Source organism: Danio rerio, chromosome 14, assembly GCF_052040795.2.
Source record: "Danio rerio strain M-AB ecotype USA chromosome 14, GRCz13ab, whole genome shotgun sequence".
Classification (NCBI taxonomy): Eukaryota; Metazoa; Chordata; class Actinopteri; order Cypriniformes; family Danionidae; genus Danio; species Danio rerio.
Window position 1 is genome coordinate 40,944,190 of NC_141034.1, and position 23,647 is coordinate 40,967,836.

The 23,647-nt window shown below is 41.5% G+C and overlaps 1 protein-coding gene across 3 annotated transcripts in view; it reads left to right on the forward strand.

The window, feature by feature from the left end:
• Positions 1-23,647, forward strand: part of si:dkey-237h12.3 — a 312,347-nt gene that overhangs the window by 231,531 nt on the left and 57,169 nt on the right. For 2 of the 3 annotated variants that reach the window (XM_087281840.1, XM_087281841.1), the window contains 6 exons: positions 1,045-1,245; positions 10,361-10,546; positions 12,406-12,432; positions 12,817-12,834; positions 15,181-15,327; positions 16,424-16,631. In XM_087281840.1, the coding sequence (XP_087137966.1) occupies positions 1,045-1,245; positions 10,361-10,546; positions 12,406-12,432; positions 12,817-12,834; positions 15,181-15,327; positions 16,424-16,631 (787 nt within the window). The remainder of the gene's footprint in view (positions 1-1,044; positions 1,246-10,360; positions 10,547-12,405; positions 12,433-12,816; positions 12,835-15,180; positions 15,328-16,423; positions 16,632-23,647) is intronic. The other variant, XM_087281842.1, reaches the window with a different exon arrangement.

Sequence of the window (23,647 nt, forward strand, 5' to 3'; positions counted from 1 at the left end):
AGGAGTTTACTCAGTGGTCTGATCGTCAGTAGGCAACTTTGGGCAGGAATAAATGTTGCTAGAATAATGAAATAATACTACAGCAAAGCTAAAGGCAGTCCAACAAAATATTAGAGCGTGTGACTTTTTATTTTTTATTTTTGCATGGGCAGTGTACGAGAGTGACTGTGGTTCAGTGTTATTGTAGACTCCACTGTCTTTCATTTTATGCTTGAATTTTCAGACTCCAGCAATGAGGAACCGTGTTTATAACACCTACAGGGACACTCAGACAAGATAGCTGTTAAATTCCCCAAAATTGCAAGCGTAAAATTAAATTAGTACCTCTGTCCCTGTCTCAACAAGAACGGAACATCATGCTTCTTAAGGCTGTAATTTATGGTCCGGGCATAAAATCTGGACCCTTGAGCGATAGGAAAAAAATGACAAATGTGATCAGAGAAGTCCTCGTTCAACCTGTTCCCTGCATCTGCATAAGCTTATTTTGGGGGAAAGCCAAATTATACATTCAACCCTCATGTTCTGATGCCAACTGTAAAACATGAGGATGGATTTGTATGTACTTCCTCCTCATGGGCAACATGTGGTCTCATAATTGCACTGCTTGATCATAGAGCTGCAAGAACAGGAAGCAATTTTACTAGAGCAGATATATAAATATCCCATGGTGCAAACACTGTTCCAATATTTCATGATGGTAATACCTCAAATCCAAGAATGAGTACTTGAATAGCAGCAGGAAGCTAAAATGAACCATTGATTCTTTGCAAGACTTGTTGGAGTACAGTTTTGAAACTTTCAAAGAAAAAGAGTAATTTTTTTGTGGAAATGATTATCATTATGAGAAAATACACAAAAACCCAGAGGTATATGTATTGATGGCAGTTTAAATAATAAGATATTGTTAAGTTTTAATTAATAAAACATTTAATATAATATTGTATAATCAGATACAGTGGTATTTGTGCTCTATGGTTGTGACATGGACAGATGTTCACAGAAAGAGTCACAGCAAAGAGTTAAGAGCCTTGTTTATTTCCACAGTGGACTGTGTGGACCCGTCCTGTTCAGGCCATGGCTCGTGTCTCCATGGTCAGTGCCACTGTACCTCAGGCTGGACTGGATCCAACTGTGAGACGCAGCTCTCTTTGTGCCCAGAACACTGCTCTGGCCACGGCACATTCCAGACTGAGACCAGCAGCTGCGTCTGTGAAGCCAACTGGACCGGTCCCGACTGCTCCTCAGGTACCATTTATTCACCCACCACAACACCAGGCATGGCATAATTTGTAATATGGTTGGATTTAGAATTGACCTGTTGGTAAACTCCAGCCCCTTAGTCACGACCGATAACCAGGACAAACAAACAATGCAAACTGTCATACAATGATAGCTGTCAGTGTGAAAATGTAAACCAATTACAGAGGAGCATTCAAGTGGAAATTATAAAGATTTGTTTTAAATGATGAACATTAATTTGCAAACAAGGGATTACTTCATACAATTGAAGCTGGAGAAGACATATGTTATGGTTATAACGACTGCAGGTGAACATAGTAAGATTTAGGTTATTTACATTTAAGCAGTTAAATGTAGAGATTGGCATGAGCTAATTAATGTGAGTGATACTCGTTTTACCCATGGCAGAGACTGTGTTATTACACAATAATTGCTTTTAATTCACTTTAGACTTCAGCAGAGTTAAAAACATTGTTGCTTTGAGTTACCTTCCTTGTTATCCTTGTTAATCATTTGGATATTTATGGCTCGTTTCCACTGAGTGGTACAGTACAGTATGATTAGTTACAGGTCACCTTTATCAGGCTTGCGTTTCCACTGCTAAAAGGGTACCAATGGTACTCTTTTTGTTGGTGTGGTGTACAACAGAAAGAGTCATTCTCACTCGAGGAAATGTCAAATTAAAGCTTTATGAGTCGTTCACATATTTTTTTGCATGTTCTCCCTGCGTTCGGGTGGGTTTCCTCCGGGTGCTCCAGTTTCCCCCACAGTCCAAAGACATGCGGTACATCTGCTGCGCAAAAAATTTACTGGATAAGTTGGCGGTTCATTCTGCTGTGGCGACCCCGGATTATTAAAGGGACTAAGCCGACAAGAAAATGAATGAATACTTGTGTAAATGTTCATTACTAACCTTTCTATGTACATGATTTGATTATAACTGCAGATCAATGATAATGCATAAAAGCCCACTGTAACGTCTCCCATTACAAAATAAATAAATAAATACAGCATATATGAACACATACAGAGCTTTACACTCTCGGATATGTTATCAATTACAGAAAAACTACACACAGCATACATTTAGTCCTTATTTGGAATTAAAAACAACACGCTACATATAGCCCACAGTGCAAACCTCTCATCTGTATCTTTAATCTTCACCAGCACATGCAAATTCTTGTTAGAAAATAATTCTGTCATTCCGAGTTCATAACAGTCCAAAAGGCGATAATAATAGTTAAACATGGCAGTTAGTTCATGTTTTAGGTTGCTGAAACAATCATTTGATCTTTTACTTTTTCTGGCTTCTCCTTCGTTTTTTCACACGTCTCTCTCGCGTTTGTCTGAAGCACTTCAATAATCACACGCACGCTATTATTATCAGCTCAGGAAGTTTGTTATTTCAATTTTTTTTTTATTTAAATGCGCAGCGAACACAGGCGAGAAATCGAAACCGCTTTAGACGGCGTTGTAAAAAAACTATGGGGCACAGGGTAAATTCTGCTCTTCTTCTTGGCTTTGTGGCTGTTCATCAAGATGACAACGAGGTTTGTTTGAGCTCGGGTCAACCACAACTCGATATTTGTATATGTTATTACGGTGTAATGTCTTGGCTGTGTTTTTAAAATTGGTAGTTCCTTTGTTTTCATTTTCCTGGCTTGTTGCAGAAGCAAGTGACGTTTCTCTGTAAACCAATAGCATTCAGTTGTGAATGCTTTATTTCAGTTGTCTTGCTCCACACTTTGGTATCCTTTTGTTGTGCTAGGTACTCTTTGCAAAGTGGTATGGTGCAGTTCATTTTAGGTACCTTAACAGCTATAAAAGCGTACCGAACCGAACTGTGCCACTCGGTAGAAACGGGCCATTTGATATCTTGTCTTTGGGTGATTACAAAACTAAAATAAGTTCCATTCTCGTCCTCTTGGGACACAAATCAGCGTTAGCAATACCCTCGATACATTGTTCTACCATTTTTTGTAGCATAAACACAATCCAACCTGTGAGAGCTTCAAATATTGCATTGTTCCTCTATGGAGCTGATTTCAAAATCTGGTTCCCATGCAAATGAGGCTCAACTGCCATTGGGTCGTCTCCATTTGAAGGGAGGGAGGTTATCCAGAAAGCTTTTTGGAAACATCCAAGTCTGTGTTTGTTTCCAGGGTTAAATTTAATGTGGAAATTACAGCATTGACACACTGAGCTGTAAGGTCATAACTTTATTGCTACAAAGTGGTTGGGAGGTGGCATGGTGGCTTAATAGTTAGCACTGTCACCTCACAGCAAGAAGGTTGCTGGTTTGAGCCCAACTGGGTCAGTTGGCATTTCTTTGTAAAGTTTGCATGTTCTCTCCGGGTGCTCTGCTTTCTTCCACAGTCCAAAGACATGCGCTAAAGGTGAATTGAATAAGCTAATAATACTGTAGTGTATGTGTGTGAATGCAAGAATGTGTATGGGTGTTTTCTAGTGCTGGGTTGCCACTGAAAGGGTATATGCTGCATTTAATATATTCTGGATAAGTTGGTGGTTCATTCTGCTGTGATGACCTGTGATTAACAAAGGCACTAAGCCAAAGAAAAAGAATGAATGAATGAAATGGTTGAACTGAATCATTACTGTCGGAATGATTGTGAGTCAGTTTTGTTGCCCACATTTAAACCAAATTAATGTTTGTTTTTAGTTTGCTTAGCCTGTTGTGAGTAACCTTTCAATCATGTCAGCATTTCCTGTGGCCATGCTGCACGTACTGCACGCTAATCTTACAGAAGGAGCTGCAACTTCCATATGTTACATTCCCTTGGTGATGCCTGTAAGTAATTGGTGAAAAGAGAAAGAAATGCGGCTGCCAGGCTGTTTCTTCTGAGAATGTTGTGGGAATTATGCCATTATAAGTGCATGTGGTTTTGGAGTATGGGAATTTGTGTGATGCAAATGTGAAGAGAACAATAAATGTGCCGCTGCAGTCATCAAAATGTGTTATAGTAGAACAGAAATCATCACAGATTCAGTTTAATGTGTTTGACTTAAAGTAGGCAAAGAAATCCCAAAATAAAGTTTTTTTCTCTTTCATTTTTGAAAGAGGTGCATTTATTTGGTCAAATCTAAAGTAAACATTGCAATATTATGCAATATTTTTGCTATATAATATTAGCAATTTAAAATAGTTGTTTTTGACTTAATTTAATTCTTAGCAATTTAATTTAAGTCTGTAGTGTCATGTGATCCTTTAGAATTATTTTAATAAGTTGATTTACTTACATTTTATTCATATTAATGTTGAGAACATTTTACCAGCTGCTTAATATTTGTTAATGGGGTATATGCACACAGACTTTTAATTTCAGTCAGCCAGCCCCAACCAAATGGTTGCTTAAGTCTATTTACAGGGGTTCCACAAGGTTTTAAAACATCTTAAAACATCTTAAAAAAATTTTAAAAACAAGATTTTAGGCCTTAAAGTCCTATATTCAATAAATTGTTGTGTTGTAGTTTTTAAATCATTTTAAACAGGTCTTTATTTTCTTTGTCCAAGTAAAGCTACCCAATAAGGTCCATACAGTCACCAATAGTTTTTTTTATTATTATTACAAAGAGATACACCACAGCTGTTAGACATTGTTACAGCAAATTCTCCTAATTAAATTGACTAAGCAGGGAAAGAAAACTAAAGCAATACATCCTTTACATGATCTTCCATTAACACACAAACTATTTACAGAAGTAACCCATTATTTAAAAAATTCTTAGTGTTTAGCCCTGTTTAAGTCTAAAATTTAATCCATAATGGTCTTAAAAGGATCTTAAAAGTCTAAAATTTGACCTGAAGAAACTTGCAGAAATCCTGATTTAACTGATTATATTTGAATTACATTACAACATCGATGCAGTAAAAGGAAGCTTATGAAATTGAAATAACATTAAGCTTTCATCAGAAGTTCATCACTGGCTGAAAAACACTAGCTCTGCGTATAGTCCATTGAAAAGAAAACTCAAAAGAACAGCATTTATTTAAAAAAGAGCCTTTTAAAGGTCTTAGTTGTCATTTTGATCACTTCAATGCATCCTTGTTAAATTGAAAATCCTATTGACACCAGTCTTTTGAATGGTGCATTGGTGTACATTTATATTCTTGTGCAAACACATTTTATGGGGATTTTGGGTTCCATCTAATTTCGATTTATTTTTATTACTTGCATTACATGACATTCATTACTATTGAGACATAAGAATTCTGCTAAGCAGCTTTATTTCAGTGTTCAGATTTGAACGAATACAAAAGCAGTTCATTACTTGCTTCATGAGAGTTTACGAGTTTAGCGTCAGACCACTTCAAGCTGCAGCTCCGGCCATGGGAGCAATGGGAGTCCACTTGCTTGCACAGTTGGGGTTTTGTCTCTTCATTACCTCCACTGTTCCACCTCAATTAAATAAACTTTAATTAACGGGTGTACGGCGTGGATCGACCAGCCTCCCGCTGGAACCTGGAAGTGGTAAAAACAGATAAACACCTTGCCGCTAATGAAAAATTGATTACATCGACTAGTGTGGAAAAAGAAGGCTGTTAAAAAAAAAAAAAAAGATTGAATGAATCAACCACCTCTTCACCCTTTTAGAGCAATTTAATATTCCAGAGAGCCAGCACAACCTAATCAGACCCTCCAAGGTCTTGCAATTGAGGAAAAAAAAACCTTCCTCTGAGAGGGACAGAGAAAGGTCCCTCCTGTACAAACATCAGAGACTCTTTACTTACATTTTGCTCAATTTGATGTTGTATCCGTTATTTATTTGTCAGGAGGACTTTCTTCCTGCTCTAAAAAGTTGCTTGACAAAGAAATGGCTTAATGGAAGACCAATTCCGAACTTGCCTGAAAGGTTGCCTTGGGCAGCCGTGGAAAACTTTGGAAAAGTCACCGGTGTAATTTCTCTGCAATGATAAATTGGCTCCAAGCATGGCCTTATAAAATCAAAATTGCCCCAAGCCGTGTTATTTGGTGGGTTTTTAGGAGTCGTTTCAGTGATAGTTCTAAGGACATAATGATTTGTAGAAATAAAGGTGGATGGGGCCAAGCCAGGTCTTAGTTGCACTTGTTATCTAGATGCCTGGTTTCAGCCTTGAACGCAGCTCTCCTGATAGCTCCAGATACACAATACTTGAATTGTATGACTTTTGTTTACACCTTCGTCAAATGCATTACATGTAGACGTGGGAGACACGTCACTGTTCACAGCTGGTGGTAATCAGTGTTTTTTTTCTCTATGTTTTTCCACACTGATATATTTTAGGGTGGACAGAACAGCAGCTTTCTACAAAACTGTGCAAGACAATATGGGTTTGTGTGAGAATCAGTATTTGGGTGAGAACATGAGAATTTTTAGCTTGATATAACAATATGCCCCATTCTGTTTAAGAATTCTTTTGACCACATGAGCCTTGTGGAAAGCAGTCTGGTCAAATGTGTTTTTGACTACCACTAGATATGGTCAAATATTGAAAAGCTTGTATAGGGATTTATTTATTTATGGGATAAGATTAGCAAATTGCATCTTAATGTCATGCGGTTATAAGGCTTCAGTAATGCTGTGTCCGCACCAGACTTGCTATGGGTGAATAAATCACACTATTCACGTGTAAATAGATGTGTGAACTTTTTTGAGTTTACTTGCTTCATTCTTGCATCAAATTTGTTTCATTCACACGTCAAATTCACTACAGATTTGACGTGTATTCGTGTCATGGGCAGGGCTTCTGTCTGGCTGGTGACTCTAGCTTCATTGCTAAATAGCTAACATAGATTTTATTAAGATAGTGGATGTGCTTTATGTGCTTTAGGAATGTTGAAAAATTTGTTCGGCACTGTCTAAGCTGATGAGCTGTTGTCCAGTGTCGGTGAGATGATTTCCCCTCGGGACACCAACAACAGTCATTCAACAATGTCATTATCACGCCTCTACAGAGAAAAGTCCTGATTGGTTAACATGACCCCTGATTAATAAAGGGACTAAGCTGAAAAGAAAAAGAAAGAAAGAATGAATATTTTTGATTTTATAATGTGCGCTGCTATGGACTTTATCTGATTGAATTTAAAAGCAATTTTCTGAATATTTTGATTTTTTTAACCCTTAGATTTCAGATGTTTATTAATTTATATTATCTCCGACAAATAATTTCCTTTCTTAACACATAATTCATCAATAACACCTATGACTGGTTTTGTGATCCATGCTCTCATTTTTTCAGTTAATCAGTATTCTATTGATATTGTGAAAGAGAGCTAATAAACTATATAAAATTATAGTTATTTTAATGTACATAAAAAAATATTATTCAAAATATGGTTTGATTATCAATATCAGCAAAATTTTATTATTATTATTTTTTTTTTTATTGCACACCCCTAGTGCAAATGTCAATGAGTGCGTTTGAACAGTGACACCGGAAAGGTTCTTACATCCTACAACCTGTACTTGATCTGAATCATCTCAAATCATTTATCATTAAATGTTAACATGTTTGAAATGGTGGAAATCGTGTGAGATTTCAAACTGTTGACAGCATAAGAACACACCAAAATGAAGGTGAATCGAGGGCTATCCAGGTCTAAATCTCACTTATGTCATCACACTTTACTCTCAAGTCTGAAAACTGAAAACGGATCTCTATCCTTAATGCTTTCATAGCTGAATCTCCAGCTGGGTGCAGGCAATGCCTGATTGGTATGAATTTATGCAGAATATACATACTGAAAAATGAAATGCTTTGTGCTGCCTGACGCATACAGATATAATCTTGCGATCTAGTCTTGACCTGTAGGTTGTTTTAATACATGCAGATCGGTGTTGGACTGGAAACAGACACGGAGACGTAATTCTACAGTGTGCATGTTAATTCATTTAGATTAATAGTTTGCAGCCCACTGGGAAATTTTAAGGCAACGGTAAATTGAATGTATAATATAAACTGAGTAATGAAGTTGCTATAGCACCATCTATGGACCCAAGCCTCGCTAATTTGATATGTCTCTCTGGAATAGGAGAGTGCACAATGTTTGCTGACACTTGCAGAATATGGTTATGCCTTATGGAAGTAATTATCTATTAAATACACCCTCCAAAAACTGGCTTTGGCACGTATCCATATTTTTTAATTCAAATTTTTAAAAGAACCTCCGATTTTGCCTTGAACCTCAACCTTCAAACCAAATTCTTTTTTGAGAATCTTTTAAATATATTTTATTACAAGATTAAATAAATTCTATTAAGGCATTTATACGTTTTTAGAACGCATTTCAAGGGTGCTTGATGTTATAATAAATACAGAAAAATGGTGCAATGTAATTCCGTGAGAGCCGTATGTCCTTGAAAATGTGCACAAGACACCAAGTCGTGTGTGTGTGCATGTGTGTGTTAATGTATTTGTTGATGGATGCTCTGGAGAGCTCCAGAAATGTTAGCAGTCACAGCTTGCAGGATGACAAGTTCAGAGCCATTGTGCATTGGCTTTAGCACAAAACTATCAAAGGATTACAGCCAATTTTGTTTCCCAACATTCAAATACAATCCAGCAGTGAGAATTAGAGTGCCAAAGATGCATTCAGTCATAGCAGTTATAATTCAGCATGGTGCTGTTGTAAAGGAGATGAAATTTCTTATTTGTTTTGCCAAAGCAGATGAGACAACATGTAGATCAGGGGTCTTCAAAGGGAAGTTTGAAAAGTACTGCAGGGGTTCTCAAATTATTGTTTGATCTCTTTTTTTTTTGTGAAAAAAATAATGAACTTGTTGAAGCATAATGCAGTATAAAGTTAACTTCCATAACGTTTTCAGTTAGGAAGCTTTGATTGTTCATTCCTTATTAAAATGCTACCTGGCTAAATAAAACCATACTGAGAGCTGCATGTAGATTAATTTATAAATATGTGCTGTACATTTTTATCTGAGCCACACCTACCTATTGCATCATTGGCATGCACTAATGGTAATTTAAAGGTGCATTCCAGCTATCCTGCTGCAATCAACTTCATGTTTGATTTCCAGTCATACCAGTTCATTCCTTAGTTTCACTGCAGTAACATGTGCGTGAACCAGTGCAGCCATGGTCATGTTCATATTTTTCTAAAAAACTCTGGACATGCTTATAAGCAACACCCACTTGACATTTCACTTTAATATTGCCATAAACTTAGCAAGAAGCAATGAAATATAATTTTTTGCGAAAATGTAAAATGTCACACAGACATGTATTTTCATGAGCCTAACATGCCTGTAATGAAAAGAATTCAAATGCCACTTAAAAGTTATTATTGGTTCTCTGGATTTGCCATTAGGTACATGCTTTGAGTAAAATGCCATTAGGTGCAAGCTTTCAGTAAAATGTTCATGTGTGATATCTATGTTTAATAGACTGCTGATAACATGTCTTCGAATTTTGAAAAAAGCGGTATATTCATTTATTTATTCATTTTCTTTCGGCTTAGTTCCTCATTTTTCAGGGGTTGCCACAGCAGAATGAACCACCAACTATTCTGGCTTATGTTTTTTGCAGAATATGCCCTTCCGGCCGCAACCCAGTACTGTGAAACACCTATACAAACTCATTTACACCATGGCCAAATTATCCAATTCACCTATAGCGCATGTCTTTGGACTGTGTTTGGGAAACCCACGCAAACACAGGGAGAACATGCAAACTCTACACAGAAATGCCACCTGACCCAGCTAGGGCTCGATACAGTGACCTTTTTGCTGTGGGGCTATCGTGCTACCCACTGTGCCACCGTGCTGCCCTTGAGTCTACAGAACAAATCATCGTTATCAATAACTTGCCTAATTACCCTATTCTGCTTGGTTAACCTAATTAACCGAGTTAAGCCTTTAAATGCCTCTTTAAGCTGTATTGAAATGTCTTGAAAAATATCTAGTAAAACATTATTTACTGTCATCATGGCAAATATAAAGTAAATCAGTTATTAGAAATGAGTTAAACAGAAATTGGGGAAAAAACAAACAGGGGGGGCTAATAATTTTGATTTCATCTGTATAGATAGAGAATAATATGATTGTTGAACAGACTTCATTCACTACATGCGTGTATTATTAAACTCTGTGTTGTCTGTTTCAGAAGTGTGTGCGGCGGACTGCAGTCCTCATGGCGTGTGTGTTGGAGGTGTGTGTCGGTGTGCGGACGGCTGGTCGGGGGCCGGGTGTGAACAGGAGGACTGTCAGGCTCACTGTGGGGAGCATGGTGTGTGTCGAAAGGGGAAGTGTGAGTGTCACCAAGGTTGGACGGGAGAAAACTGCAATATCGGTGAGTTCCCCCTGTTGTCAACCTTGTATTTTGTTTGTTTAGCTTCAAAAAATATAGCCTGTTCCAGACTCCTGCAGTCAAAACTTGAGAAAATATCACAAATAAAATGTTTTGCAGGGCTGTCATAAAGGTCAAGGAAATGCCTAGGTTTCTGTAATGGATGTACAATACTGTTCCAAAGTTTGGGGTCAATGCAATGTCATTATCTGTTTTGAAACAACTAATAATTTTTCACACAGCAAAAGCTGTAAAGATATTACAAAATAATAAATGTATTCAAGATGCACCATATAAATAAATACGTATTAAAATTATTTTGCTGAAGACTGGAGAAATTATGCTGAATTAATTTTTTGATATCATAAATTACAATTTAAAATATAATAAAACAGAAATGTTGTTTTAGCTGTAATAATATAATTTTTACCTGTGTCCTTTCAAAAACATATACACTAACGTTCAAAAGTTTGGGGTCAGTTATTTTTCATCTTTTTTAAATGATTCTGTTCATCAAGGCCACGTTTATTAAATGTAAAAAAAAAAAGTTTCATATTTATTAAAATAACAAATAACAATTTATTTATCGTATTTATTTTTAAATGAATTTATTACTCCTTTCATTATTGCTTTTAATATTATTAATAATATCATTATTAATAATATTAATACTACTACTACTAATACTGCTACTACTACTACTTCTACTACTTCTACTAATACTACTACTACTACTACTACTACTACTACTACTAATAATAATAATATTAATATTACTAATAATAGTAATCATGATAATAATAATCATAATAATGACAATAGTAATGATACTCATAAAATAAATAATAATAATAATAATAATAATAACAATAATAGTAATATTGATAATAACAGAAATAATAATAATAATAATAATAGTAATCGTAATAATAAAATAAATAATAATAATAATAATAATAATAATAATAATATTAATAATAATAATAATAATAATAATAATTATTATTATTATTATTATTATTATTACAATAATAGTAATATGTATAATAATAATAATAATAATAACAGTGATAGTAATATTAATAATAACATTAATAATATTAATATTAATAATAATAATAATAATAATAATAATAATAATAATAATAATAATTTTATTATTAACAACAACAACAACAATAATAATAACAAAAATAATAATGATTAATATTAAAGTGATTTCTGAAAGATCTCTGAGAGTAATTGAAGACTAGAGTAATGAAGCAGAACATTCATCTTTAAAATCACTGTAATAAATTATTAAATTATAAACTTCTTTTAAACAGTTATTTTTAAGTGCAATAACATTTCACAATTTGACCATTCGTACTGTATTTTCGATTAAGTAGATTCTGTTTATTTGAAAACATTTAAAAATCCTACTGACCCCAAACTTTCAACCAGTAGTGTAAATAAAAATAGTGTTCTTCCGAAAGTCTTGAATGGTGGTTTTGAATGTTTAGCAGTAAAATACTAAAGAGGATAAATGTTGCATTTGGTTACAGTCTGTGTCAAGTTAAATTTTTGAACTTAATCATTTTCAGTACCAATCATTTCACTTTAAAATTAATCCATCAGAATTAAAATCATTTTTGAAACTATAATCAACAGTGACTGGACATATTGGAAGTATTTATGTAATACTTTAAATCAAATACATCGTCAGCACATTAACACACTGTCAAACAGTATATTTTCTAATTTTGATATTTACTCATGAGAACCCGTTTGGTGTTTTCTGCGAAGTTAGCACTGCACAAAATTTCATATTTTGTGTCTGAATGACTTTCATTCTTTCTCTATCATTCCCCCTATCATTCTAGCTCACTTCTTGGACAGCAAGATAAAAGGTACAGTGCTTTCTTTCATCAGCCATGTTTACTCTAATTAAAATCATAATGGATTCTTACATTCCTTATTAATGATATATTCATAGAATGCAAGCATTTGTGAAACCTAAAAGAAGAATCGCAGATGTAGACCTTGCTTCAGGAGAAAAAAAAGTGATTCAAAATTCAAAAGCATCCATGCCTTTTCTCTAATCGAGCTCTTCAACAGTACAATGCAAATGTCATGAAATGTCATATTTACCGAGGAGAGAGAAAAGTGCAGCACATTAGGTGTGTGTAACCAGCGGAGGGTTGTCTATACAGGAATGACACTAAATCACAGCATACCGCAGTATAACTCCCCATGTTTAATTCTTTCCCCTGAATGTCTCTTCTTGATAGCAGACTGGATAGGATATAGAGGTAAAGGTCATGCTGCCCTGAAGAGAGCATGTGGCTCTGACCCCTCTGTCTCTCAAGCATGACTTTCATTATGTCTATGTACCGTGTATTAATGTGTCCCCTACATGTGTTCGGTTTCAGGTTTCCTGTTTTATACAGTGTATATGTAGGCATACAAATGTACACACACAAACGCATACACACAATCATCAGTCAGTCCATGCACATATACACTTTCGCATTACCCAAATCCCCATTGTTGTACATCTCACTGTCTCTTAATGTAATATTTAGCAGCTGCTAAGCTCCTTTAGTTTAGCATTTCCCTCTGTAATTTCCTTTGACTTCACACATTCTGTGACAAAGGATTTGATGGAGCACTTCAGTATGCTGTCTGATAAACTCTTGCCGCACTTGTGCTGTTCAGCTCAGCATGCTGTTAATTCACATGGACACTGCTAGATGTGATAATTTAATACTATTTTTCAAAAGAACTTCATAAGCTTCTCTGATTGTGCTTCATAATTATTTCATTTATTTCTGCAAATCATTTCGAATAGCTTAGAGATGCACCAATTGACTGGCCTTTAATCTGTTATCTTCAGAAAAGTTGCTATTTTTCCATATTTAGCATTTTTTCTGCTGTTTTGTTTTGTAAAGTATGTTTTGTGTAGCATAATTTCACAAGGCTAAGTTATAATTAGAAATATTTATAAATTACAACTTTAAACTCTCTCCCCGTGTTCCTGTGGGTTTCTTCCGGGTGCTCCGGTTTCCCCCACGGCTAAATTGACTGTAGTGTATGTGTGGGTGTGAATGCAAGAGTGTTTGGGTGTTGGCAAGAGTACGGGTGTTGCGGCTAGAAGGGCATCAGCTGTGTAAAACATGCCAGATAAATTGGCGGTTCATTCTGCTGTGGAAACCCCTAAATAATAAAGAGTCTAAGCCAAAAAGAAAATAAATGAATGAACTTTAAACTTATGTGGAATGTAATTGCAGTTCAATTTAAACCATTACGTTTTTTGTTAAACTTTTTTAGTCACAATTCATACTGTTTACAAACATTTAACTAAGACTATTAGCTTAATGAACTACTAAATAGCAGCTTATTAATAGTAAGATAAACATTTGCTTAGTTTTTGCATAGAATTTGGGATGTATAATAAGATCATACTTTATAGCTACCTGCTTAGTTTTGAAATATTAGCTAGAAATAGTAAATTGCTATAAGTATTAGCCATAAAGTATGATCTTATTCTACATCGCCAATTCTACACAAAAACTAAACAAATAAGATGAATTCTGACTAAAGTGTTGCAAAAATTATGTAATAGTTAATTGTGACAAAATTAATTGTATTTTTATAACCTTTTAAAAAAAATAATTCGTTTTTCAACATAGGCTCATTCTGAAAATGTAGCCCTGTGTACACTTCTGGAGATCGCAAATTATGTAGCCAGAAGTACGTATGGCTGCATTTTGTCTGAATGCTCGCTGTGTACGTTGGTGGACTTGAGGCCTAGAGAGTTGACCACGATGATGGGGTTCGATTCTGGCAAAGAACGGCTCCAGAGTGTTGGTAAAAAAAAATTAAGCCTAAAAAAAAGTAAATAACAGGGTGAAGACATGGTAAAAATCAGGCAAGGTCATTTCTTTTTCTGAATTGCTTTTTAAAACTGTTGGTTGGGTTTAGGGAAGGGGTGGGTAGGTCAGTCGGTGCTTTTGAAAACACTATTGGCTGGGTTTAGGGAAGGAGGAGGGTGGGTAAGTCGATCAGTCAGTTAGTCAGTCGACAGCAGCCTCTTGTGGATTTACGTGAGAAGAGCAGGCGTGAATGGCACTCGTGAGAGAAATCTGAGATCTCAAAAAGCATACACAGCTGTCTCTGGTGGATTTGCGAAAACAAAAACCCCAAAAAAATAAAAAACTTCCTGGGAAGTTGGTGCTCTGCAGAAATGCATATAGGGGTACGTTTTTAGAATGAGCCTGGGTTGATTTTATTTTTTAATCTGCAGTTGGGATCAGGCAAATGGCCTGCAAATAAAAATTAAATTAAATTAAAGTCAGTATTGGTGCATCACTAGCCTAGTTACTATTTGGCTATATTTATTTACTGATTTTAATTAATAATCATTTAAGTGCTAAATATTTGTCCAGCTGTTTCATGTGAAATTACAGCTCCCTCCCTTGTCCAATGTCTTTAAAATGTTGTAAACGTTCCAAACGTTTGACTGGTTAAGGCACACATTCACCATGTTTTCCACTGTATGTTTATGCAGTACTCTATTGCGAGTTCTTCACCTCCCTTGAGTCTTGCTAGGCTTCTGGTTGGTTTAGTGTGTTTAACTGATGAATTTGTCCCTCTAGATAGCTGTCCAGGACTGTGCAACAACAACGGCAGGTGCATTCTGGACCAGAATGGATGGCACTGTCTCTGTCAGTCCGGATGGAGAGGGGTGGGGTGTGATGTCGCTATGGAAACCCTTTGCTCTGATGGCAAGGACAATGAGGGAGGTGAGAAAAATTGCTAAACTACTGTTTAACAGGGGTGTAAAGGTAAACACAAAATGGCAAGTAGCTTTTGTATATAACTACTGTATGTACAGTTGTACAGTCAGTTGTAACTATGTACAGTCAAAATTATTATCCCTCCTGTTATTTTTTTATTTTTATTTTTTTAAATATTTCCCAAATTATGGTTAACAGAGCAAGAACATTTTCAGAGTGTTTTCTATAATAGTATGTCTTCTAGAGAAAGCCTTATTTGTTTCATTTTAGCTAGAATAAAAGCATTTTTTTATGTTTTTTTTTTTTTTTTGTCAAGCCATTTTAAGGTCAATATTATTATTATTTTTTGGATTGTCTACAGAACAAAAAAAATATTATTAGAATTAATTATTAAAACTATTATTTTTAGAAATGCGTAGAAGAAATCTTTCCGTAAACACACTTTCTGGAAATAGTGTGGGGCCAATAATTCAGGAGGGCTGCTAAATTTGACTTCAGCTGTACCTATTTATATTGGGGCAGGGGCTGATTCTTTTATATTAAAGGTGCCATATATTACATTGGTTTAATAAATTAAATTGTTCTCTGATATCAACATCCAGAAATGGTTTAATAAGTTCTTGTGTTACTCCATAAAATACTCCTAGAATCAGAAGGTCCATGATTGACCGTTTATGGTTTGTGTCATGAATATTAATAAGCTCCAATCTGACGTGCCACTCTTACAGACACACTTTCACGCAAACAGAGCAGGGACAAATATAAACAAAATCAGAGTAACTTAACCTATTTTGCTCACGAGATCTGTTGTGGATAAAAGCTAAACCAGATTTTCATTATAGGGCACCTTTAAAATCCTTAAATAATTTAAATAGCAAAATTACAATCTAGTTGCATACATTTTATTAGTATTTTACTGTTATGTAAATATAATAAATATAAGAAAATGTTGTATATAATCAGGAAAAGTATTACTTTCTGCTTCTGTTTCCATGTCTGTGCATACTTACATACTTACTTTTTACACCACCCAGTCTAAAAATGTCTAAATAATTTAAAGTCTCCAGATATGTATTCCTACGTCCCATGTTGTTGTTTTTAGATGGCTTGGTGGACTGTATGGATCCAGACTGTTGTATTCACAGTGCCTGTCAGGGTCAGACATATTGCCGCGGGGCTCCAGATCCCAGCACAATACAACAACCCAGCTCTCCCACTTCAGACGCTCAAGGCTTCTATCAGCGTGTGGGCTTTCTGGTGGCTCCAGGCGGCACTCATACCCTACCAGGAGAAAACACGTTCAACAGCAGGTTGGAAGCTCTTGAACTTCTAAAGAACAGTCAACTCGGTTTGGATGGAAAGGGATAGGTGTTCTAAAACCAAAATTCTCTCATTATATTTTACGCACCATCCACTCATACCAGAGTTTCTCTCTTGTGTTGAACACAAAAAAAGGTATTCTGTATGAATGTTGCCTCTGGCATCCATTGAATTTTTTTCCTGAAATTGATGTCAATGGCTACTAGTGTCCAACATTCTTTTTGTGTTTAAACTTTTTCTTTCTTTCTTTGTTTAACATAAAGTGGCACACTGTGGCTCAGTGGTTAGCACTGTCACTTCACAACAAGAAGGTCGCTGGTTCTAGTGCCAGCTGGACCAGTTGGCGTTTCTGTGTGGAGTTTAAATGTTCTCCCAGTATTCACATGGGTTTACTCCTGGTGCCCACAGTACAAAGACATGCAATATAGGTGTGAATGCAGAAGTTTATGAGTGTTTCCCAGTACTGGCTAGCAGCTGGAAGTGCATCTGCTGCATAAAATATGCTGGATAAGTCAAGTAGTTATCGCAGAAGCCCAGAGATCTCCAAGTGGGAGGGATTACAACGCAACTAGGTTGGGTGGCCTTCAAGTGGGAGGGACTTATGCCATAAGTAGGTTGGGTTTGGGTGGTGTAGGTGGAGTAGACAATAATAAAACACATCAGATTAGTGTGAGGTTGGGTTCAGGGTTGGGGTAGATGTAGACGTTAATAAAACACTACAGGTTACTGTGAGGTTGAGTTTAGGGTCGGAGTAGGTGTAGACATTCATCAAGCACAATATTAGTGTCATGTTCAAGACATTAAATAAGTAAAAACGTTCGAGGTTACAGGAAGTGCCATAGAGTGGATGAAATCCACGAATGGGAGGATTCGGATCAGAAGCCGCTTGTCTGGAGAGTATTGAACGGGCCAATGGATAAAATTAATTGGCAGCGTAAGCTTGCGCAGGTGTGCTGCATCGGCAATTATCCCAGCATATAAGCACACCTGAAGCCAGCAGACGCCATCCTTTTAAGCTGAAGAGACTTTTAAACAGCTAAGGGACAGTCATTATGGCGACGGAGTATGGCACTTCCGTTCCCCTCCTCGGGGAACGAAGGGTTACTTCTGTAACCTCGAACGTTCCCCTTCGGTTGGGGAACTTCAGTGCCATAGAGTGGATGAAATCCACGAATGGGAGAAGTATGGAAAGCGCCATAATGACTGCACCTTACCAACGCCCCCGATGAGGGGATTGTCAAGCAAGCGTGACGCACCCACATCATGGGAGGCGCGGTCCTCCAACGTGTCCCTGGCCCTAATTTATCCTACTTCAATAATATAGGAAAATTCTAGGAAAATACGACAGTACGTTGGGAAGTGTGCAGTCCCGATAGGGAGGACGCTGCGGAGGCCATCCATTACCCAAGGGGGGGATAGATGGCGGAAATTACATATGGACTAGCCCTAAAAAGGGGGAGTACGCATAGCAAAAGAGTGGTTAGCGGAGAGGGAAGACACGGGTCCACCCAGGGGGGGGACTTAACCGTGGCGGAATAAGCATATGGGATCGCCTAGTGGGGATCACACATAGCAGGCACCTATACCCAAAACGCGGGCTGACCAGCAAGTGACTCCTCCGCTGAGTCAGTGCCGGGGGCCACGGAGGAATCTGCAGGGCTCACCTGACGGGGAACTTTACTGACAGATAAAAGGGCGCACGTATCTCCGTGTTAGGGAAAATGGCGCAGCAAGCGTGTCTCAACACCCTACCAAGTTGTCTCCTCAATCACCAAGGGGTTACCTAATACCCTTGAGGAAACCGGCTCCACTCACAGATTGTAAAACCTTGCAAATGTGTTGGGTGTCGCCCAGCCCGCAGCTCTACAGATGTCTGTTAGAGAGGCGCCGCGTGCACGTGCCCAAGAGGATGCAACGCTCCGAGTGGAGTGTGCACGCACTCCCGGGGGACACGGCTGACCTCGACTCGAATAAGCGAGTGAAATGGCATCCACAATCCAGTGGGATAATCTTTGTTTCGATACGGCACTTCCCTGCTGCCGACTGCCATAACAGACAAAGAGCTGCTCAGATGATCTAAAATTCTGAGTACGGTCCACATAAATGCGCAGAGCGCGAACTGGACAAAGTAAAGAAAGGGCTGGGTCTGCCTCCTCCGGGGGCAGCGCTTGCAGGTTCACTACCTGATCTCTAAAGGGGGTGGTAGGAACCTTGGGCTCATAACCGGGGCGGGGTCTCAGGATGACGTGAGAGTAATCCCGCCCGAATTCCAGGCACGATTCACTGACTGAAAATGCCTCCAGGTCCCCGACCCTCTTGATGGAGGCCAACGCAACCAGCAGAGCTGTCTTCAGGGACAGAAATCTTAGAGATACTGATTCGAGTGGCTCAAAGGGATCGGATCGCAAACTCGTGAGAACGAGGGCGAGATCCCAAGAGGGCATGAGAGAGATGGATTAGAGATAGATTAATTCGCCTAGCACCCCTAAGGAACCGGATGATGAGGTTATGCTTTCCCACGGTGCCGCCAGCTACCGCGCTATGATAAGCGGAGATGGCGGCCACGTAAACCTTGAGAGTGGAGGGCGACAGCCTGCTGTCCAACTTCTCTTGAAGGAAAGAGAGCACAACACTAATCTGGCAATTTTGGGGGTCTTCTCTGCGAGAGATGCACCATTCAGTGAATAGACTCCACTTCAGGGCGTAGGCGCGCCTCGTGGAGGGGGCTCTAGCCTGAGTGATGGTATTAACCACCGCAGTCGGTAGGTTACCTAAGTCTTCCTCGCATCTAAGGACCACACGTGGAGGTTCCAAAGATCGGGGCGAGGGTGCCAGATGGTGCCCTGTCCCTGAGAGAGTGGGTCCTCTCTCAAAGGGATCCGCCGAGGGAGGGCCGTCGCGAGGAGTGAGAGCTCTGATATCCAGGTCCGGTTGGGCCAAAGGGGCGCAACTAGCAGAACCTGTTCCTCGTCCTCCCTGACCTTGCACAGTAACTGCACGAGCAGGCTCACTGGGGGAAACGCATACTTGCGCATGCCCCGAGGCCAGCTGTGGGCCAGTGCATCCGTGCCGAGAGAGCCCTCGGTCAGGGAAAAAAACAACTGGCAATGAGCGTTCTCGGGGGAAGCAAACAGATCGATCTGGGCCTCCCCGAATCGCGCCCATATCAGCTGAACAGACTCGGGGTGGAGTCTCCATTCTCCAGGGCGTAACAGCTGTCGTGAGAGCGCATCGACTGCACGATTGAGCGTGCCTGGAACGTGAATGGCGCGCAGCGATTTCAGCCGCGGGTGACTTCAGAGGAGCAGACGGCGGGCGAGCTGAGACATGCGGCGAGAGCGCATACCCTCCATGCGGTTGATATACGCCGCCGCCGCCATACTGTCCGTCCTGACCAGCACGTGTTGCCGCTCCAGCACCGGTAAAAAGCGGTGGAGAGCGAGGAACACTGCCAACAGCTCTAGGCGATTGATATGCCAATGCAACTGGGCACCCTTCCACAGGCCCGCAGCCGCATGCCCGCGACACACGGCCCCCCAACCCGTGTTGGAAGCATCTGTTGAAACAACAACATGGCTGGACGCCTGTCCTAGAGGCACACCGGCCTGTAGGAACGAGGGGTCGTTCCAAGGGCTGAGGGTGCGGCGACACAGCGCAGTAACAGAGACCCGGTGTGTGCCCGCGTGCCATGCGCGTCTGGGGACCCGATCATGAAGCCAGTGCTGAAGTGGTCTCATATGGAGCAACCCGAGCGGCGTGACGGCGGCTGCGGATGCCATATGCCCCAGGAGCCTCTGAAAGAACTTCAGTGGGACCACTAGTTTGCTGTCGAGCTCCCTCAGACAGTTCAGCAACAGGCGAGCGCGTTCCTCGGAGAGGTGCGCTACCATGGTGATCGAGTCCAGCTCCATCCTGAGAAAAAAAGATCCTCTGCACGGGGGCGAGTTTGCTCTTTTCTCGGTTGACCTGAAGCCCCAGTAGGCGGAGATGCCGAAGCACCTTGTCCCTGTGCACAATCAATTGCTCCCGCGAGTGGGCTAAAATCAGCCAGTTGTCGAGATAATTGAGTATGCGGATGCCCGCGAGCCGAAGGGGCGCTAGGGCACCCTCCGCGAGTTTGGTGAAGACCCGCGGAGACAGAGAGAGCCCAAAGGGGAGGACCTTGTACTGCCACGCTCGACCCTCGAATGCAAACTGCAGAAATTGGCGGTGGCGTGGAAGAATGGAGACATGGAAATACGCGTCCTTCAGGTCTATGGCTGCAAACCAATCCTGAGGACGAACACATTGGAGAATGCGCCTCTGCGTGAGCATTCTGAACGGCAGCCTGTGCAGACAGCGGTTCAAAACGCGCAGATCTAGGATTGGTCGTGACCCACCGCTCTTTTTGGGTACGATGAAGTATGGGCTGTAAAACCCACTCTCCATCTCGGCTGGAGGAACCGGCTCGATTGCACCCTTCGCCAGGAGGGCAGCAATCTCCTCTCGCAAGACAGGGGCAGACAGGGGGTTGACCCTGGAGAAATACACGCCCGTAAACTTGGGGGGCCGTTTCGTGAACTGAATCGCGTAACCGAGTCTGATTGTGCGTATGAGCCACCGCGAGGGGCTGGCCCGCGCTAACCAGGCAGGCAGAGCTCTCGCTAATGGAGTCATCGCTACAATCGCTGACGTACCAGCGGTGGGGCAGCGCGGAGTGGGTGTGCTGATCCGGGAAGCACGAGGGTCCCGCGGAAGAGCTGGAGGAGAGCGATTCGCTCTGGCTCCGCACCCTGACTCCGGAGAGGAGGCTGGAGGGCTGAGGGAAGGGAGACCGTCCCCCCAGCGCTCGTGAGCCACTGGCGAAGCACGTAGAATCTGCGAGCCGGAAGGCAGCGCATCCCGGACTGGCAGAACTCGTGCAGTCACATCCGGGGAAGGGGAAAAGTGCTCTTTTACTGATGTTTTGGTGGCACTGAAAAGTACCGTTGTTATCGGGGCCCCGCCCTCCAGCGGGGAAAGAGCAAGTTTCCTCTTCTCCGGATGGCCTGTCTCAGGGACGCTTCGCGGTCCGTTTACCGGACTTAACGGCGCCCTGGGCAGGGGGGGCTGCCTGCTTTCGAGGTGTACGCCGCGCCCGCTTGGCCGGAGGCGCAGGCGGGGGCGGGGCAGCACTCGTTGGCGGGCGCCCTCGGCGAGGAACAGCGGAGGTGGATGGCTCAGCGGGCGGAGCGGGCTTACGGCCACGCCGATAGATGACATTGCCCATCGCATCCGACTGCTCTTTCACCGCCTTGAATTCCTGGGTGAATTCACCGACGGTGTCGCCGAACAGGCCAGCCTGGGATATGGGCGAGTCAAGAAAGCGAACTTTGTCAACATCGCGCATATCGGCCAGGTTTAGCCAGAGGTGGCGTTCCTGAACCACAAGTGTGGACATCGTCCTCCCCAGCGCACACGCGGCGGACTTAGTAGTCCGAAGAGCATAGTCGGTCGCGGTGCGCAGCTCATGTAATAAGCTTGGGTTGGACCCGCCTTGGTAGCGCTGGTAGGTGGCCATCGCGTGCAAAGCAGAAGCAGCCTGGCCCGCAGCCTTATAAGCTCTGGCTCCGAGGGAGGCAGACAACCTACAGGCTTTGGACAGGAGGCGGGGCAAACCCCGCCACGTAGAGGCGCCGCGCGGACAAAGATTGACCGCGATAGCGCGCTCCACTGATGGGATCGCCTCATACCCCTTGGCAGCTCCGCCGTGAAGGGCGGTGAGGGCGGAGGTACACGCAGCACGGGCAGATAAAGGTGCCCTCCAAGACTGCGTGAGCCTACTGTGCACTTCCAGGAAGAAAGGGACGAGAGGCTTCGAAGGCTTCGCTTTCTGGTCCTATACGTAGCACCCATCTAGTCGGTCCGGCCGCGGAGCTGGGGGATAAACCATCTCCAACCCCACGGCCGAAGCAGCTCGGGAAAGCACGGCCAACATGTCCGCTTCAGGATCCGATTTGACAGCTCTCACCTGCCCGGAGGGGGCAAGCGGGTCCGGATCTTCGTCGGACAGTGAAAGCCCACCCTCCGATGCCGCGGAGGACATCTGATCTCCGGTGTCAGCGAGTGTGAGAGCTACCATCTGGTAAGACGGATCACTCCCACTACCCGAAGCTTGGATGGAGCGCCGTGAGGAGCGAGAGGTCCGCGAGCCCGTGGGCGGCGGATTATCTCCTGCTGGAACCCTCAGATCTGCCCGAGCACCCGCTGCTTTTTTAGAACAGGAGGCAACTGGGGTGGCTCGCTCTCTTGCGAAAGTTAGCCGCGATCTTAGCAGTGCAACGGTCATGGCATCGCAATGACGACATGAACCGCCCGTGAGCACCGCATTAACATGCTGGACCCCCAAACATGCAATGCTGTGATCGTGTCCATCATCCGGAGCCAGGAAACCCCCGCATCCAGAAACGCACAGTCGGAGCGCCATCCTGAAAAGGACGTGCTGCACGACTGTGTTGCTCTTTTAGGAAAGTTTGCAACAATACGCACCGCTCTGGAGGACCGGACCCAAAGAACCGCAGGCAAGGGAGAAACCCAGCTCGACCGTCTGCCACCGCGAAGACCCACTCTGGACCGGGAGACACACTCGTTCGCTCTGAAGTGCCGAACAGCAAGAGGAACCCTCATCGACTCACTCAGAAAGGATCTGAAGCGAAAAGGATGGCGTCTGCTGGCTTCAGGTGTGCTTATATGCTGGGATAATTGCCGATGCAGCACACCTGCGCAAACTTACGCTGCCAATTAATTTCATCCATTGGCCCGTTCAATACTCTCCAGACAAGCGGCTTCTGATCCGAATCCTCCCATTCGTGGATTTCATCCACTCTATGGCACTGAAGTTCCCCAACCGAAGGGGAACTCCAAGTTTGTACAGCCCACTTGCAGCTCAAAGCCCACCCACTTGGAGCTGGCTTCAACCTCTGTTTATACCCTTCTTCACTCCGCTGTGGCGACCCCTGATAAATAAGGGACTAAGCCGAATGTAAAT